At 42.7% G+C, this 18061-nt stretch overlaps 1 protein-coding gene across 1 annotated transcript in view; it reads left to right on the top strand.

Annotated features, from left to right (window-relative positions):
* The window catches only part of UMODL1 (uromodulin like 1), a 45259-nt gene that overhangs the window by 22414 nt on the left and 4784 nt on the right, over positions 1-18061 (top strand). Inside the window, exons 11-18 of the mRNA XM_080364030.1 lie at positions 431-1156; positions 4048-4160; positions 10363-10573; positions 11902-12039; positions 13661-14115; positions 14792-14934; positions 16048-16284; positions 17138-17297. Coding sequence (XP_080220156.1) covers positions 431-1156; positions 4048-4160; positions 10363-10573; positions 11902-12039; positions 13661-14115; positions 14792-14934; positions 16048-16284; positions 17138-17297 — 2183 coding nt within the window. The remainder of the gene's footprint in view (positions 1-430; positions 1157-4047; positions 4161-10362; positions 10574-11901; positions 12040-13660; positions 14116-14791; positions 14935-16047; positions 16285-17137; positions 17298-18061) is intronic.

Raw genomic sequence — 18061 nt, 5'->3', positions numbered from 1 at the left:
AAAGGAGTACACACAATTTGTTTCTGAATATTAAGGTGAACCTTATGTATGTCTTCGGATGAAATGTCTCTGACATCCTTCATGATTAACCTAAAAACTGACTGCTGAGCAACATGAGGAGTACTTTTTCCTCTTTTGGCATGTCTGCAGCTTATTTTCTCCCACTGTAATGATCCATGCCCTCTCATACAGAAGAGGAGACCCAGGAATCAAATCTGCTTCTTTCACTAGGCACAAATCAGATTCAACACTGTAAAAATCGAGTATGCTACAAGGTGTTAATGAGATATCCAAGATCTGTTTCTGTAATAATATTACACATGGTTGAGTGGTCTTGACCCCATTTTCAGGTCAGACCTGGCCTGCTCTGATTGATGCCTTCTCTGTCCAGTGTGAGGTCACATTTCAATGTGCATTTGTTGCGTTGCAGGTGAGATTGTGGACCCTCTCACTGAAACCATGGCTCCTGAAGTAGCAAACAGCACACAGTTTGCTCCTGAAGAAGTAAGCTCTGCAGGCCCTGCTTCCCCTGCCACCACCGAGATGGTGGCTGCTGTAGGCTCCGAGATGAGCACTGCCCTACACCTCCCTAATGCACTGCCCCGGGGTGATGAGCAAGCACCCCATGGTCATTCTCCCACCAGCACTCCTTGGAGAAAAGGCCTGGTACCACACACGGGCTATGGCAGGAGCAACAGCCCCACAGCCACAGGGGTCACCAACAATGAGGAACTGGCTAGGAGTGCAGAGCAGCGGGTGGCCATAAGTCCGTCTCAGCCAAGTTCCGTGGCAGAAGCTTACCCCTGTGCACCACAGCGAACGGCTGCTCTCACAAATGTGCCCATGGGCACAACCGGGCAAGAGCAACTCAATTTGCCTTTACTGGAGTTTTCGGATCAGACAACCTCTGCTACTACCAGTAGTCAGACAGCTTTTGGTGTGCTTCAGACCAGCTCTCAAGATGGTCCTGGTACAGCTCTGCCTGCCACGGGGGAGGCTGCTCTTCCCACCCTCAACACCACTCTTGGAGCACATGTCGAGATAGGAAGAGAAGACAGCTCTTGGTCTGAGAAATACTCTGGAGCCCTGGGGTCATCAGCTTTGCCAGGCACCTCTCCAGCTCCCAGCCTGATGCCAAGCCCAGTCATGGACACCAGTGAGTGTGCGTTTGGTGTGGATCGGCACATGTGGCAATTTGGCTGCATAAAACCTCACTCAGAGTCAGGAAAGATGCAGAGTTAGAATCAGTGGTCTGGGATGGAGGTGTCTGAAACTAGTTTTTCTATGTCAAAGTTATTTTCTTGCAGGGATCGGCATTTTTTTTCTAAATCAGCATGTCAAAATAATTTCTATTTCTGCTAATTTGGCAGTTAGTTTTATCAATGTTACATTTCTTCATCTCAAAGCAGATGAAGCAAATGATACAGTGCATTGAGCATGGCTCAGGAAAATGTAGAATCGTAGAATCATAGGATAGTTTGGGTTGGAAGGGACCTTCAAATCTCATGTAGTCCAACCCCCTGCAATTACCAGGGACCTCTTCGACTAGATCATGTTGCTCAGAGCCCCATCCAGCCTGGCCTGGAATGTCTCCAGGGTTGGGGCATCTACCACCTCTCTGGGCAACCTGGGCCAGTATTTCACTGCCCTCATGGTAAAAAATTTCTTCTTCATGTCTGGCCTGAATCTCCCCACCTTTAGTTTGAAACCATTACCCCTTGTCCTGTCACAACAGGACCTGCTATGAAGTCTGTCCCCATCTTTCTTATAGGCCCCTTTTAAGCACTGAAAGGCTGCAATAAGGTCTCTGCAGAGCCTTCTCTTCTCCAGGCTGAACAACCCCAACTCTCTCAGCTTGTCCTTATAGCAGATGTGTTCCATCCCTCTGGTCGTTTTTGTGACCCCTGTCCTTTTCCCACACATTTTGTTTTCTCCTGGATGCTCTGGCTCCAGGCTACTGCAGCAGCAACCACCCATAGAGTTACCTGAGAGACCCAGGAAGGCAAACAACCTGCCTTCCTATTCACCTTAGTGAAGGATGGATTAAACAGAACCCCACATATCCCCTGTGGGGCAGGAGCTGCATGGAAACCTGTGAGCCACTTTTTCAGGGGTGGTAATTGAGAGTAACTAGACTGGCAGGGAGAGATTAATCTGTTTGGGTTTGGGCAAATGTGCTGCAGCTAATTAAGCTATTTTTCTGTTGATTGGATCTGAATCATGTTTCGAGATTAGAGTCAGATTTGGTCTTTAAATTACAGTTTTGTTTGGGATAGGAGTGTCGCCATCTTTGTCCATCACTATTTTTTTTTTCCTTTAGTGTGTTCATTAGTGATACATATTTCAGAGTTTTTTTTCTGCTTGCATTTATTCTTTCTCTCATGTTCTCCATATCTCTCTGATCCCAAACCACACTCCTCTCTGCTATTTTCTCTTCCCCTGCTTTACAGCCTCCTGTTCCTAGGGGTCTCCACTGGTCCAGCCCCACTTCTGGTTCTCCTTCATTCCTTCCTCCCTGGAAAACCTGTTTTTCAGCCACCAGCTCTGCTGCTTCTCCAGCCTCTCTTGTACCACCAGTCCTGCTCACCAGTGCCACAGTGTCTACTTCTCCGCTCCTGCTGAGCTCTGGCAGCTGTGTTGATGCCTCTGCTCTGCTTCTGTCTTCTCTCTTCTTCATGTTGTATCCTTCTCTCTGCCTGGCATTGGTGAGACATGGGAAGAGAGCTGCTTTGGGACCTTGGTGGCCACATTGAGGAATCAAATAATTTTGGAATGAACAACATGTTAACCTCGAAAAGCTCCAGCTACTGCTTTGCTTTGTGTTCCCCTTGCCCCCTTTCAATGTAAGGAAGCATAAAAAAATGTGAGGGTTTTTTTTGTTTGTTTTGTTTTTTAATGAAAACGAAAAATGTTCTCTAAAAAAAAAATCAAAATAGCTAATTTTAACTGACAAAAACAAAGGTCATTTTCTTCCAGATGGAAAACAAGTTAAAGAATTCTAGACAAACAAGTTGCGTTTATAAAAACTTGTTTTGTTTTCCTGATGAATCAAATATTCAGCCAAATGTTTTTGCTGGGAAAGGAGCCTGTGAAGGGATTATTCATGGGGAACAAGAGGAAGAGCCATCAGAGTGGTATCTCACCAGCCTGGGACAGGAAACTTAGAGAGCAAAAATCCGTGTTTGGTGAAGCTGAATATAGAGCTCCTCCTTGTGGCAACACCTCTGACCTGGAGGGTCAACCTCAACCAACTCTTCATAGCCCATCACGTCTTCTAAATACCGGCTATTCTCATTCTAAAATTGTTCAGAATATTTTCTTCTCTCACCACCAGATAACTGAATTTAGTTTATCTCCTAAAGACCTATGTTCACATGACAGGATGAGCCACAGCAAAAAGAAAGCCCCAAACCTTTGATCTGACCAGTGGTGGTGTGGGTTCGGAAGTATGCTGGGATAAAGGAAGCCCGCTTTGGTGGCTTGCTTTAAGCAGACATGACTTTCTCCTCCCCCCTGAAAAACTTTACTTGATGACTACTTCTTTTCCTCTAGTACCTGTACCAGCTCAAAGGATTGTTGTCCCCAGTGTGACTAGAACCAACTTTGATATAATGTGGTCCGCAGAGTTTGTGCAGAGCCTTGCTTTTCAGTTCTTAGTGCTTGATAAAAAGCAGCTAATATGGGCAACCAAAATTCAATATAGGAGCCTGACAGTCTCAGAGCTGGAACCTGGTGCCTTATACACTGCTGAAATTGAGACAGATGTGTGTAGGGAGGAAAGCAGTCTCTCACAGACAGAGCTGACAGATATAAGACCTACAGGATGTCTGTACCATTTTTGAGAGGCATCCAGGGGCCAGATGGGGCAGACAAAGGTGCTGGATGCCAGTGTTCAGGCATCTGGGTTTTTGGCTACATTGCAGCCTTCTGTTGTTACAAGTTGATGCATACTCCATGTGGCCAGGCATGCCAGTGACTGTCACACACTTGTCCATGGGCTCTAGTCCATGGAGCATGCATATAAGTTGTCTTTTTCTTACTTTGCAGCTGTCCAGAAACTTAGTGGCGTGGTGCGGATAACAAACGTGGAATACTCTCCAGGCTTTAGTAATACAAGCAGTGAGGAATACCACACCTTTGTACAGCTCTTTGTTGATGAAGTAAGTGGCTAAGAAGGATGTGACCTGTTATCAATGTCAGTGAAACCACGTGTGCCATCTTTTTCCCATGAAGGCTGTATGCCACATCTGCCTTCCCTGACACATCTGTAAGGTCTGAGTTCCCCGACCGTCTGAGATTGCAGGATGAGCATGCAACTGTGTTTAAGAATGGGATCAGGATTTGGGAATTCTCTGGTGCTTCCATTTCTTCTGCTTCTCAAACCCAGTTATGCTGACTTACTGATTTCCTCCAGGGGTGTGGTTAAAAATTAATGGATATTTGCCAAGTGCTCTGATATCCTTGCCCTACACAGTGGTATATTAATGAACTATGTAAGTGTTATTACCCTTTGTCATAGTAACTTAAGGCTGACCTTTCTGGAAAAGGAGTGGTTTCTTGTTAAGTTCCCTTTGCCTGAACTTCTAATTAGAGTGCGGGATATCAAAGTGCACTGTGATATCAGCTGCACCTTTAACGCTCTTGTAATTCCCAGGCATTGCTTATGACAGTATCAGTCTCCTAATTTCTTAGTGAATTTATCAGAAGTCTGTTCCTGCTGGTGTTTAATCAAACACACCTGTGCTTGGAAAAACCTCTGGTTATGCTGAGCTGCTTTATTGCCTTCCTTATCTCCCCTTAACTATCTGTGTTTTCAGAAGCCTTGGTAACTGTGATGATAAATCCACCTCTGACAATCATATGAATTTTCAAATCCTGCAGAAGCCTCCCCGTCTCTCACTGTGCACAGTTACAACCTGTCCCTGCAGTGCAGTTGTCTGCAGTGGGTGACAGCAGTGAGTTTTCGGGCCGAGGCCAGGCCAGTGATGGGTTAGAGATACCTGCAAGGAGGGAAAAGCACCATGCGCTTAACTGTGCATGATGTTTTCTTGGATATCAAATAGGTTTCCTACTGGTCATTACCGGTTTGCACCTTTCTGGATGTGTTGGCGGAGCACAGTTTTCCCGGAGTTGTTTTGACCCCAAGCTGTCACATCAGAAAAACAGTCACAAAATCAGAATGACGTGATTAGCAAAGTGAAAAGGGAGCAATTCTCCACTGACCTCACTCTAATTCAGCATCACTCTCTGCCCAAGGCTATTTTGGAATGGCATAGTATTTAAATGGACTAAAATGAATATATTTTCTTAATGGGCTATTCAGTCAGATACGTTAATCCAGAAAATCTTTGATAAAAATATATTTTGGTGTCAGTTTTACCTATTTCTGAAAGTTTCAGGCAGAGAATGATCACTTGTGATTATAAGGAACTAGCTCCTTTTTCCAGCTCATCGGTTTTATGGATCAGCTGGCGAGATGTGTTAGTGTTGATTCCATCTATCTCTGAGCCACTGTATGTGGGCTATAGTATCGTAGCTACTGTAAATGACAAAATATGTTGCGAGTGTTTTATTAAAAATGTTGTGTTTCTAGATGCCAAGAAAAAGGAAGTTTAGGAAAAAACAAAAGATTTGCATATTTTCTTTTCAGGTTATAAGGGTGAGAAATAAGTGAGGAAAGTTTAATGGTCTTTAAAAGCACTATCAGGTTCCACTTAAATAAACTTTGCCAGAGGTTTTTGTTTTGTTTGTTTATTTGAGTTTTTGTTTGTTTTGTTCTGGTTTGGTTTTTTTAAGGTCTTTGGAGTCACCATCTACCATTCAGAGCATTTATAAATCCTAATGTGTATGATGTTCTTTAGCTTAGAGCCACCCCAGCACTTAAGTGCCATGTGGTTAAATTGGCAGCACAGGAAATGTAAATACTGTCTTTTAGATAATGTGTAGATGAGAATGAGGTAAAAACTTGATGTGACAACTTGCACTGTCATTGTCTAAGCTAATTTCACCATCCTCCTTGTAATGCAACTAAAAAATGACACAGCTAAGGGAAAGAGAGTATTTTAGTCTTCCTGGGTTTTGCTGAGCTTGTCTTTTGCAACAGCCAAGAAGAATATAGTGACATCTAGGGTTTATCCTCAGAAAAATGAATCAGGAAAACAGAAGGTTTGAATTGAAAATGTATTCACTGAGATGAATTTAATTCCTGAGTGGAACAGGTTGTTTTGAATTCAGATACCTTAAATACCGATTGACAAAAAAGTGTAAACCTAATATATGATGTTGTCTTATCAGGGTGACCCCTTCATTTGGAAGTGACATAGACTTTGTTTGACATAGCTTAACACGCTTAAAATGACTGCAGTTAAAGCTATCTGAATGTGGAATGAGTGTTGATACAGAGGTTAAGGCAGTTTCCTTATTTCAGTGCGATTTCACCCCTTTGTTAACTTGAGTTTATTCCAAATATTCGTCATCCTTACAGTTGCTGGTGATGGTGTCTGGGCAGATGTGTGCTCTAGTACCTTCTCCCTGAAGGTGCAGCCAAAGCATGGGCAGTGGGGAGGTTTTTTTTTTTTTCTGAGTGCAAGACAAGCTTAATGCATGCTTCTGTTCAAATTAATGTACCTTTCACTTATTTCCAGTTCCCAGACTGCCAGTGCATTCCCTGCTCTGCCAGCCATGCAGGCTTCTGGGCAAGTACCCATGATAACTACAAAGAGTTGCTGACGTTTTGCCTGGAACCTATGGATGTGTTGTCCCAGAAAACCCACCAAACTTGCCATAGCCACCCATAGGGTGAGCCTGGCTGCCTGAACCTGCAACTATCCTTTTGCTCGAAAAACCTATTGGCCTTTCCCATCCCAATAAATGAGTTTTAATGTGGCTTCCATCTAACTCTGAACTTGAACTTTATCTGCCTCCTGTTTTTCTTGCCCGAGCCAGGGATGTTCCCTTCCCTTGATCCTGGTGTTAATTTTGCTCTTGTTCTCCCCCTTTCTTGTGACCCTTCTTCTGGCATATCAGTTTCTTCTGGTCTGACATTGCTAGTGTTTCCTTTGTATGCTATAGAAATTGTAGATACAATGATGGATCCCAGGATAATTTATTTGTCTAGTAAGAAAACCTCATACTCAAGGGTATTATATATTGAACAGCTCCTTCTAGAAAGTTTGCTCTTGTTTTTCCTTTTTTTTTTTTTTTTCCCTAGCCTCACTTCATCAACCATTATTTTGATAACCTAGGGTGTGGTACCTGTTGTGAAATCATATAGCCTTCTGGATAAAGGGGTTTGTAGTGTCACCTAGTGGATAAATACCAATACTGTGAATGTCCCCTTGACAATTCTTAAGCTCCGAGTCCTGCTTTGTGATTAAAAATACGAATGAGGACAGAAACAAAAGAAAGAAAGAAACAAACAGAAACAGACAAAAAAATTTTCCAAGGCTTGAGTAAAAAGAAATATTGATAAAGTAAAATCTTCAGGACAGATAAGAAGGCAATACCGGGGTGGACTAAGATGATGTCACAGGTGTATGTATTTAATATCCAGAAGTTTAGATAAAAACTATGAAAGATGAAAACTTAGGGCTGACCTCCAGCTTTTCAGTACATGCTTGTGAAACAGCAGAAAGAGAGAGGAGAATGGTCCCAGGAGCTCCCCAGCTTGGTGAAAGGGAGATTTGGGGGCTGACAAGGACAGCCTATGGTCTGCCCAGGCTTCCACAGGGCAATTAGCTCTTTCCATCATCCTGGCTCTCCCTGCCTGCCCCTCGGGACACTGCAAGGTTTGCAGTGGCTGCAGGTCCATGGGAGCCCTTTCCAGTTGCATGTGGGGGGTCAGCTCCGTACGTATTACCTTTCCACCAAGCACATGCAACACACATTAGCTCTGAGAATGCAGAAAAGGGCTGCAGCACACCTGCAAATCTGGGCCTGTCTGCAGGGCTGGATAATACATAGCAGGCAAGTAAGTCAGGACTGGATAACACAGAGCAGGCAGGTAAGTCAGGCTTGGCACATAGGTGTGAAAGAGCTGTGGTCATCTGGGAGAATCCAGCATAAAGTGCATGAGCTCTGTGCATGCATGCAAGAGAAATGAGGCTCCTTCTGCTGTTGGCTCCCATTGCTGACCCTTGCTTTGCCTCTTCCTTGGGCTCTCCCTTGTGGAAGTCACTGCCTGCACCCCTGGGCTTTACACTTCTGACATAAGTTCTGCTTTAAACCCATGGCTGAGATCCAGACCTGCTGTTCCAGATATTTCCTGCAGAAAATGTGTAGAGGAGGGGGTTGGAGGTGACCACAATGTAGCCCCTGCCAGTCCCCTTAATTCTCTGGGAAGCTGAGCTTGGGAAGGAAGGGAGCGATGTACTCTATAGATTGGGCCTAAAATGTTGATGCAGTACTTAGGGACATGGTTAAATGGTGGACTTGGCAGTGTGAGGTTAACTGCTGGACTTGAAGCTATATGTATCCCAGGCTCAGGAGGTTTGGCAGGGATGACATGGCATTTGTACTTTGTGTGCTGCTGGGAGACACATGTGAAAGATACTAAGAAACACAGAGCATCTGTGAGTGTCTCCTGGAGAAAGGGAGAATAGAAAATACACAATCCTAATGAGAAAATTTGTGACATTGATGGATGGCATCACTCAGCCTGTGCTTGCTCTTCCATCTGGTCTTCAGGTATGTACTCTGCCTGCATTGTGGTTAGATGTTGGGGCAAGACCTGACATACAAATCCATGCGTGTATGTGTGCCCTGCTTTCCCTTGGGACATGCAGGTAGGCAGGAGTCCAGTGCAGTGTTATCAGGCCCCTTTTCTGGGCAACTAGAGGAAAAGGACTGATAAGAGAGCACTTGTGGATGTTTACCAGTTTCTATTTGTGGAGAGTTTCTTAGAAATAGGCTTGTATTTCTGTGTATAATGTTTTCTCAACATGTTCTTTAAAGCTGAATTAATGCCTTATGTCTTGTCTGGGATGGTTCTGTGAGATGATCTCATCTGACCTGTGTCTGCTCCTCCTATGGCTGGTGCTAGGCCTGGAGATAAAGGAAAAAAGTGCTGAAAATGCAAAAGCTGTTGGACATCCCCCGGGGCCCCTGTGTATGCCCAGATACCTTGCCCTCCTCCTGTAGGAGGAGAAGACACTCCCATGGGCAGCTGCCCTTCAGAGGTAGCACCCAGCCTTGGAGGGTGGAATGGGAAGAGGTCGCACATACAGCTCCAGCCTGTTTATCTCTTCCAGAGAGGTTAGTTCCCTCATCTGAGCTGGATCGCAGAGACGTGGAGCAGCGCACCTGATGCAAAGGCTCATGCAGGGCTGTATTTTCCCATCCCACAGAACGCAGACCATCCTGCTCTCCCATGTGGTAAAGGATGCTGCTTCTGGGGTTATTATGAATAAAGCTCCTTGTGCCTTGAAAAAGGTGGTATTTTCTTTCTTAGTCTGCTGTTGAAGTTGAAGGCCACTGCGTACAGAATGTGAATGTTTATTTTACTGGTTTCTGTAGACTGCCCTAAGTTCAGCTGTGATTTGGTGCTGCAATACTTTGAGGGTGGCTCTTCCCATTCAAAATAGTGCAGAGCCATTTCCTAGCTCTGCCCTTGGACTCTCAGGGAGGACAGTGAGTTGGGGTTGTGTGCCCCAATGTTTGCAGAAATAATATGATACTCCTCAGGGAAGACTTTAACACAACATTCATGAAATCAGATTGAGGACTGACTTGATTGGAGGTTGAGTTGTGTCGCAGTGCTGATGGCACAAAACACCTTTCTTTTTCCTTTGTCCTGGCCTGGGCATTTAAAGAGAGGCAGGTTTGCACTCAATGATAACCAGTAAAATTTTTCTTATTTACTTTGCTCTGATGATAAATCATCTGTGAAGAAAGTCTTGCAGGTGGTCTGCCCTAAGCTATAATGTACCTGAGCTGAGGGAGCCCTCCGAGATATATAAGCGGTGTGGAGTGTCAGGAGGTATCTCCACTTCCATTGGCAGCTCCTCCTCATATTGGGTTGCCTGCTTTCCGCAGAAGCATTTTGAGAGGCAGAACATGAGAGCTTCCTGTCATTCTACTCCCTTCCTTGCTGATACCAGAGGCAAGAACCTGTGCCAAATGACAGAGGAGGTATCTTAATTGCTTTAATATTGCTTAATTGTTTAATATTCACAGTTAAATATATGTCATATCCTTCAGCCTGCTGTAAAAATGTTATAAAGCAAAAAGTCAGTTTTCTGTTGATTCCCTGCAGAGTATGAATCACAAATGTAATGCATAGTGCTCTCTTCTGGGCAGGGTAGAAAGCCTAAAACGTGATTGCTTCTATCTCTCTGTCTTCACATGCCTTTTGTTTTACTCCAGGTATATAGATCTCTGCCCCCTGCTGTTCTTCAGCAGATGGATGCTGGTCTGATTCAGGTGTTGATAACAGGAATTACTAATGGGAGCACAGTGGTAAGTTTCAATTTACTGATTGCAGAAGATGTGGATATCGACTACATCATCACCGCTTTTCATGATGCCTTTGAACACAGCTATTTCACAGTTGACAAGAGAAGTCTCTCCATAAATGGTAAGGAACAGCTTGTATTCCAACAATTCTTCAGAACTAGGAAATGATAAAACCTATTACTAATCTGTATTTTTTGAAGTGAAAGTGTTTGCAAAACAGATGTAGGAAAAGCCATTCTCTCACATTATATTGCTCATGCTTATCCATCCAATAAGCTTTCTTAGAGAACATCAAGAGATGAAATAAGAAGTGAGGTACGCCTGATCTAAAAGGACAAAAACAACTGATCTTTTTGTCTATAGATAGCATTAATTTTATATAGAAGAAGATATGAAGATGTTAGAAGCAGTGCTCACAAACTGAGTGTTTTATAAACTACCAGTGGAAACAGCTCCTTGTACAGACATAATGATCTCCGTTTAAAATAATTTTGAAACATATGACCCTCTGCTTTTTGCTAATAATTTTGCATGAGATAGAAACCCCAATAAACAAATACATGAAGATGTGAATTCTGCTGCCCTGGGAGTACATGTTTTCCTCACACACCTGTGGGTTGGAAGTTCAGATGAAAGTCCACACCTTACCAAGACGTGCACAATGACTCCTTGTACAACTTCTTTTCTTTTATATGTAATTTAAGCCTGTAACAAGAAACATTGGCATCCTGACTAACTGCTGTTGAATGCTATTTCACAAGTTAATGTGTCATCTCTGGAAAAAAAAGCAAATTCTATATCCTTAACATGATATGTTTGTCCAAAGAGCATTGTTATAAGCTATCAGTTAGAATCTCATGCAAAATTACTTCGTAAGAAGCTATTTGGTCTGCCCTGTACATTCTCTTTGCCTGTTACCATTTGCCTAGTTACAATTAGACCTTCAGAAGTGAAAGGGAAGTAAGGCATATTTTTCCTTTTAAAAGTGAAAATTTTGGCCAGGTAAAAATTACGAAAGCATCAAGACTGTAACTTGGACCAGTCATATAAACCTCCTGCTTCACTCGTCCTGGGCATTTACTAACCGTCTCCTCAGGAGTGTGGAATGGGGGAGGCAACTGAGGAAACCCGTGGGGTCGGAAGCCTCCCCTTGGGCTGTTGATCAATTTAGGAGGATAGGAGCTCTGCAGCAGGCTGTCTGCATTTCAGTGAGTATCTGCTGAACATCATTGGTAGCACAGCTCCTGGAGGGTTTTGTCAGTGCCGTCTAGGCTGTGCTTCCCACCTCTTCTAGACCCAGCAGCTCCCTGACACGTACAGTAGAGTGTCATACCTAAGAGGCGCAATGCCACCATGATATCATTGTATGACCTTGCTCCAGATTCATAACCATCACATTTTCATTTCTACACTCTCTACCTTTGCCTTTTGCTTAAATATACCCAACAGATTATGATGAGTGCAAAAGCGAAGAAGATGACTGCTCCCCAGATGCATCGTGTCATAACACGCTTGGGTTTTACCAGTGCAGCTGCAACGAAGGATTTGCTGATGTGCATCCAGAAAGACCTGGAAGAAGCTGTGAAGGCAAACCAAAATATTTTATTATCTAATGTCTAACAATACTTAGTGATCTGTTCTTTATTGGATCAGGGTCACACTTGCCACAAGTCTTCAAATTTTGCCAGAGATTAATTTGGTTCATTGTTTTCAGCTGGATCCCAATGGGAAAAATCTTGCAGTGGACTTCAAATATTTCTAACTGTAGTACTCTGTCACAGAGTTTACTGTGTTAATATTTGATGCTGTCTTTATAAGGTTCTTTTAACAGTTCTGTTTTCTCATATTTGCCATTAAAATTAGACAGCATAGTCAAGATTGTTGGTTGTTTTCATCAGCAGTAACAGAGGGGACAGCAGAGATCATAGATGAGGTAACAGAAAGAACTAGGTACATGGTTTGACCTCTGTATGGCAGCAGGGATGAAATGTTGATACTACAAACTACTTTCTTGTATGAGTCAATTAATCTAGCTTCTCTGTTTCCTTAAATCATTTGTTACATGACGTATGATGGGTCTTTAAGCTCCTAAATTCTTTTAGGCTTCTTCAGTAATTTATATTTGTTTTTGTAACCACAGTGAAAAGCTACTTTTTGGCTGAAGTCACAGGGATTTGTCAACTGCTTAGCTTTGTTTAACCAAGATATTTAGCATTATGGTAACGAGCTTTTGGGAAATGCAGCCCTGAAAGAGCTCAGACTTTCGTTTTTCTTCCTCTTACATTCATATCAGCAACTTTTTAATTTGGGGCATTTCTGAAAGCTGGGAAGTTCCAGAAGGGTATCTGTATGTACAGATTTTATATGTTGCTTGAGAAATAGATGCTATTTGTATGTACAACCCCTTAAAATTATTTAAGAGAATTTTTGTGCAATGAGACACATCTTTTTTTGTTTCACTGCAAATGGATTTTATTGTCTTGGTGCTCCCTAAGTCAGTGGTGGATGAACACTTATCTTGCTTCTAGAAGCAGAGAGCCATGGGATAACCCCATAGCCTGTGATGGATGTCAGGTGTTTGACATAGGCATTGATCTCAACCTTTGCTTCCCCTTTTTTCCTGCTTCTTTTCTTCCTGAAACCATTAAAATTGCTACTAACATATTTCTTAACTTCCCATCGTATCTCTCAGGACACCTATATGCAATGTGAGCCTGCTACACAAGGTTTGCCCTGTACTTCCCCCAAAATGGGTTTTCCAAAGCGTCTGGGATTATATCCTTTGGGTATGAAATGGCCACAAATGGGACCAGGTTTTTGAGCAAACTCTGCTCTCCACATCCAGAAGTCTGCAGTGTCCTACAGTACTAGGCAAAAAAATACGAACACTTGCTGAGAAACCTACAGATGGGGATCTCTTGCAAGCACTGATCTTCCAAAAGCTATATATATGTGTTTTACTTGAGCACGCTAATTATTGCAGCTCTCAGGAAATACTGGACTTCAGCTTTACTCACAGGCACTTCAGGTATCTCTAGCGCTCTTTCTTTAAAAGAAAAGCCACAGCTTTGGCAGTAAGTGGAGGGGGTTAAAAAACGAGAAGCTAGTTTCCTGCCAGTGAGTTTCCTCCTAAGGTTTTGTGCTTAGCTTATAAAATCCATTTGAATCTGTAAATTACAACAGTACCTTTATTTTTGGCACTTTTCAGCATTTCCTATCAGCCAGGAAGCAACACAGATTGATAAGAAACCTGTACTCAACACAGCTTTACCTGCAACATCTTTGCAAACTTCAACTCGTGTTTCCTCCCTTGCTTCATTGGACTTCACTGCTGACCACAAAGCTCTGGAGGACATAATGTTCTCCACTGTGATGCTGCCTCCTCTTACCATGGATCCTGTGTCAAATCCTGACGTTTCTCCTCAAGTATCTCCTGTCCACCTCGTTAAACCTGCCCAGGAAATTTCAATTCAAGACGCGGTGAGAGTGTTCTGTGAAGATGAGAAGATTGTCCTTGTCATCCAGAAGAGATTCTTACAGCAGGAATCTATCCCAGAAACCTCCCTGTACCTGGGGGAGCCTCGCTGCAATGTGAGCTTCAACAATGGCTCTCACGTTGTGCTGCAGACGAACTGGAGTGACTGTGGCACTGAAGTTGAGACCGTAAGTCCCCTGAGCCGGTGAATTTGAAGAAGCTCCGCAGCAATTTTTGTTGGTCTTGGGGTGGGGCGAGGAGGGTGGCACTGGCATATCCTTATCTAGGAGTACAGTCTATTAGTTGCTGAAATGCTGGACAAAAAATTTTCTTTGGAGAAAAAAAATCTCTTCCTGTGAGCAGAAAGTTACCTTGCTGTTTGGGCAGGAGGGAAAACAAGAAAGAGAAGGGAAATCTTTGGGGTCAGGCAGCAAAACTCAAGGGTTTCTTCAAACAGAGAGTCACTTCATATGTCCCTCTGGGCTTCCTCTGCAGCTATCAGAAGCTTGTATTTTCTTAAAAGAAATCTAATTATCATATTTAGGCAAATATACCAATTGCTACCACTGATGAGGACAGAGAGTGATGACTGTCTCCTTGGATCCCAAACCAAAGCCTATGCTCAGACCATGCCAAAGTACAGAAATTCCCTTGTGGAGCAGACTGAGGAAGAGGAGGAAGGCTGATGGATTTTCATTGTCTCGTTGTACTGCAAATAAGATACTAGAGATTAAATCTGTTCGATTTTTGCAGCCAGGAGAATGGAGAATTCCTGATCACTTGAAGCTGCTAAGCCTGTAGCTCTGTTATATCCCTAGATACACTGATGTTCACAAGTTGTGCTTTCTTCTTTCTGTGTTCCAGAACATGACTGATACCATAGTGAAAACTGTCCTTTGGAATGAGATTTCTGCTCAAGGAGTAATCCACCATTTAAAAGTTGCCAGTCTCATTCACTGTGTCTTTCAAAATGAACTCTTGACTTCCTTTGGGTACATCGCAGAGGGGTAAGTAACAACTCTCCCTGCTCTTGAACCCTGTTGTGTGGCTGAGTGCTGCAGCATTGCAAAAATCCCTGGGGACCTCAGCTGTATCCAACAATAGGACTTGCTTGCCATCCTGCGAGTCCTGTGCTCAGATGGTCCCTGCTATGTGCTTGTCTTCTGCTCCATGTAACGTGTCAATGGATCCAACAGCCAACAAGCTTGGCCATTGCCTGGCTAAAACAAAGATGAAACTAAACTTTTGGGAGCTACTGGTACAGGTTCAGGAGCAAGAATTCCTGACTCATCTTTGCTTTCCTGGGCAATCACATGTGGCAATAACAGTATTTTCCTACTTTTGGAGCATGTGTCTTTTCAACTGATGTAGGCATGCAGACTGATATGTTAGTGCTGAGGATGGCAATTTTCAACCCCCACAAATCCTTATTTGATCAACTTGGGAGAAAAAGAGAAGTAGTGCAAATACTTTATGGAAGGCCCCATCTTCAAGTAAGATGGAATCAAATCCATTATTCACAGAAAGTCAAACCCATGGTCACAGAAAAGGTGCTCTCCTAGTCAATGTTGTCCCTTCATACAAGTCCACCTCCTCTCTCTTGCCTGCTACCATGCTTAACCGATCATCACCAAATCTACTGTCTGTTTCCTAACCCTCCAGACATTGTATTTTCTTTTCTATCCCCCCTGCAAATTCTTTGTCAGGCCCCTTCTTTCTGACTTCTTTAATTTCCTCATGTTCCTCAATTACTGTTCAATTTGTCTGTTCTTAATTTTTTGACACTTCTCCACAAAGCTTTTACTCTCCTTATTTTGAACTTAAAGACAGCTCATAGTCTTGTTCCCCTTCAGCTCCTCTCAAATATCTCTCTCAGCTATGTTTGTATTGCCAAGACCTTCCACCCTTCAGATTTTCCCACTTGTGTTTTCATGCTTCCTACCTTTCCAATTAAAAGCTTGATGCATTTTCATCCTTTTCTCTTAAACAGTGTCCTAACATCCAGGACTGCAGTTAACTCTTGATTGCTTAAATCTGCAAGAGGCGGAGAAAGAGACACTGATTTATAAAAACATGTAATCAAATTTGTGGTTTTTAAAGGAGATTAATTGTTATTTCAGACTTTACACCACCTTTGAGGATTTGCATGGATCTGGACACTTCAGAACAGAAATGCAGCTGTTTTTTGGAAATTCCCCAATACCAAAAAATTTCAGTGTTTCTGCCAGTGACGATGTAATGATTGAAGTGGGGATCCAGAGAGCAGACAGCAAGCTTAAGGTGGTCCTCACTGACTGCTGGGCAACTCCAACTAATAATTCAGTGGATCCCCTTTCATTTGCTTTTATCAGTAACAGGTACAGAAATGACACTTGCAAATAGCGTGTGCCATACATTAGATCTTCCGGTGGCGGTGATTACTACTGTGTTATATTTTAAATGCCTTTTGTGTGTGTTCCCATAATTTGTATAAACTATCCCTTACTGTTCTTACTGGTCACACCTTCTTTGAATGAGGAAGGTAGGTATGAAAAGAAAATATTTACAAAGAGTAATGTGGTAGCTGTTTGAGTTTGGTTGTCTTCCCCATAGTTTCTTGAAGGAATTTTACTTCTGACCCAAAGAAATAGGTAGTTTTGGCAGTCAATAGTGAAAGAGTATTTGAAAAGTGTTTGCTTTACCTGTTTCTCTGTGATTCAGCTTTACCAAAAGCTCACTGATGAAGACATAGGTTCCACACATAGCCCATTCTTATGTGTTGTGACTCACACACAATACTAATGCAGCCTCTGGTAAAAGAGGAGGTTTATGCCTGTCTGGATTCCTCATTCTACTCCCATGTTGTGTTGTATTCCTTGGCCTCACCTGCCATTTTAAAATACAGCATAGTACTTTTGCTCAGTAACAAAAGCTATTCCTTTTAATATGATGTTCTTCCAATTTGTGTTTGGTGAAGCCAAGTTTAAACTCTTATTTCCATCACTCTTTTCCTTCTTTTTCCACCCTCTAACCACTTCTTGAATCTCCTATTCTATTTGGTTACTGTGAGAATAAAGCAGCAAATTGCCCCTTGTCACCCCTGCACTGCTGGACAGTTGCTTCATGGAGGGTCTGGCTGTGGCTTTCTAAAGGAGCCTTACAGCCTGAGTTATGTGCTATAACCTTCCATAGCCCTCACTGCTATGTATGTTTTATTCTCTTCCTTTTCAGCTGTCCCATCCCAAATACATATACCACACTGCTAGAGAATGGGAATTCAAGCAAAGCACAGTTTAAGATGAAAGTTTTTTCCTTTGTCAACAATTCTGTCGTTTACTTACACTGCAAAATTCGTATTTGTATGGAGAAACCAGGAAGTACCTGCAGGACAGTAAGTGTTTTACTCCACTATGCTATTTTTCTCCAGCCTGCCATATGTAGTCCTGCTATTGAATTGAAGGAGTAATGTTTCCAAACAGGGTTTAAAGTAGTTCTTGAAGTTTACCTTCATTCTCTGCTGAGAGCAGGGGAAGAGCTACAATCATATGGATGTGTCCACCTTTTTTCCTGTGCTTCATCCTCTTATTTGAAAGCATGGAGCTTGCACAGAAATGGGGACATCAAAGTTGGGGAACCTGAGAAATGAACTTTTTGCCCCTGCCTAGTAGTGGCCAGAAGGCAATTAATAGATGTTACGATGAGACAGGCTGTTCAGAAATGTGTCAGCTCAGATGGATGTGTTACAAAAAAGTGAGAACCCATATTGTCACTGTCAGCAGAAAAGTCTGAGTAAACTGATTTGCCATGCTTTTCTGTCCTTTTGTTTTTTTTTCTCCCTAGAGATCTGCTTCTCCAGGTGAGAGTTTAAGTGCCAGGAAAGGAAGCTCAGTGGCATAAAGTTTCCAGGGCTGTGATTCTAATAGAGTTTATTATGGCTTTCTAAAACCTTATTGCTTTTAAAGCAATTAACCAAGCAATGTTCTGGTAACAACTTCAGTTTCTAATTGTCTGTGCTCCAAAGCATTGCTTTGTTTCTTTTTACTTCTAAATAAGTGATACACACTGCTTCATCTAAAATGTGTTGCTGCCATAGAAATAAGAAATAAACAGGTTTTGCTGATGTTTTTTTTTTCCCCTTTATAACAGACACACAGG

Source organism: Nesoenas mayeri (genome assembly GCF_963082525.1).
Source record: "Nesoenas mayeri genome assembly, chromosome: 1".
NCBI classification, from domain to species: domain Eukaryota; kingdom Metazoa; phylum Chordata; class Aves; order Columbiformes; family Columbidae; genus Nesoenas; species Nesoenas mayeri.
Note: the sequence above shows the minus strand (reverse complement) of the source record. Positions and strands in the feature narration are given on the sequence as shown.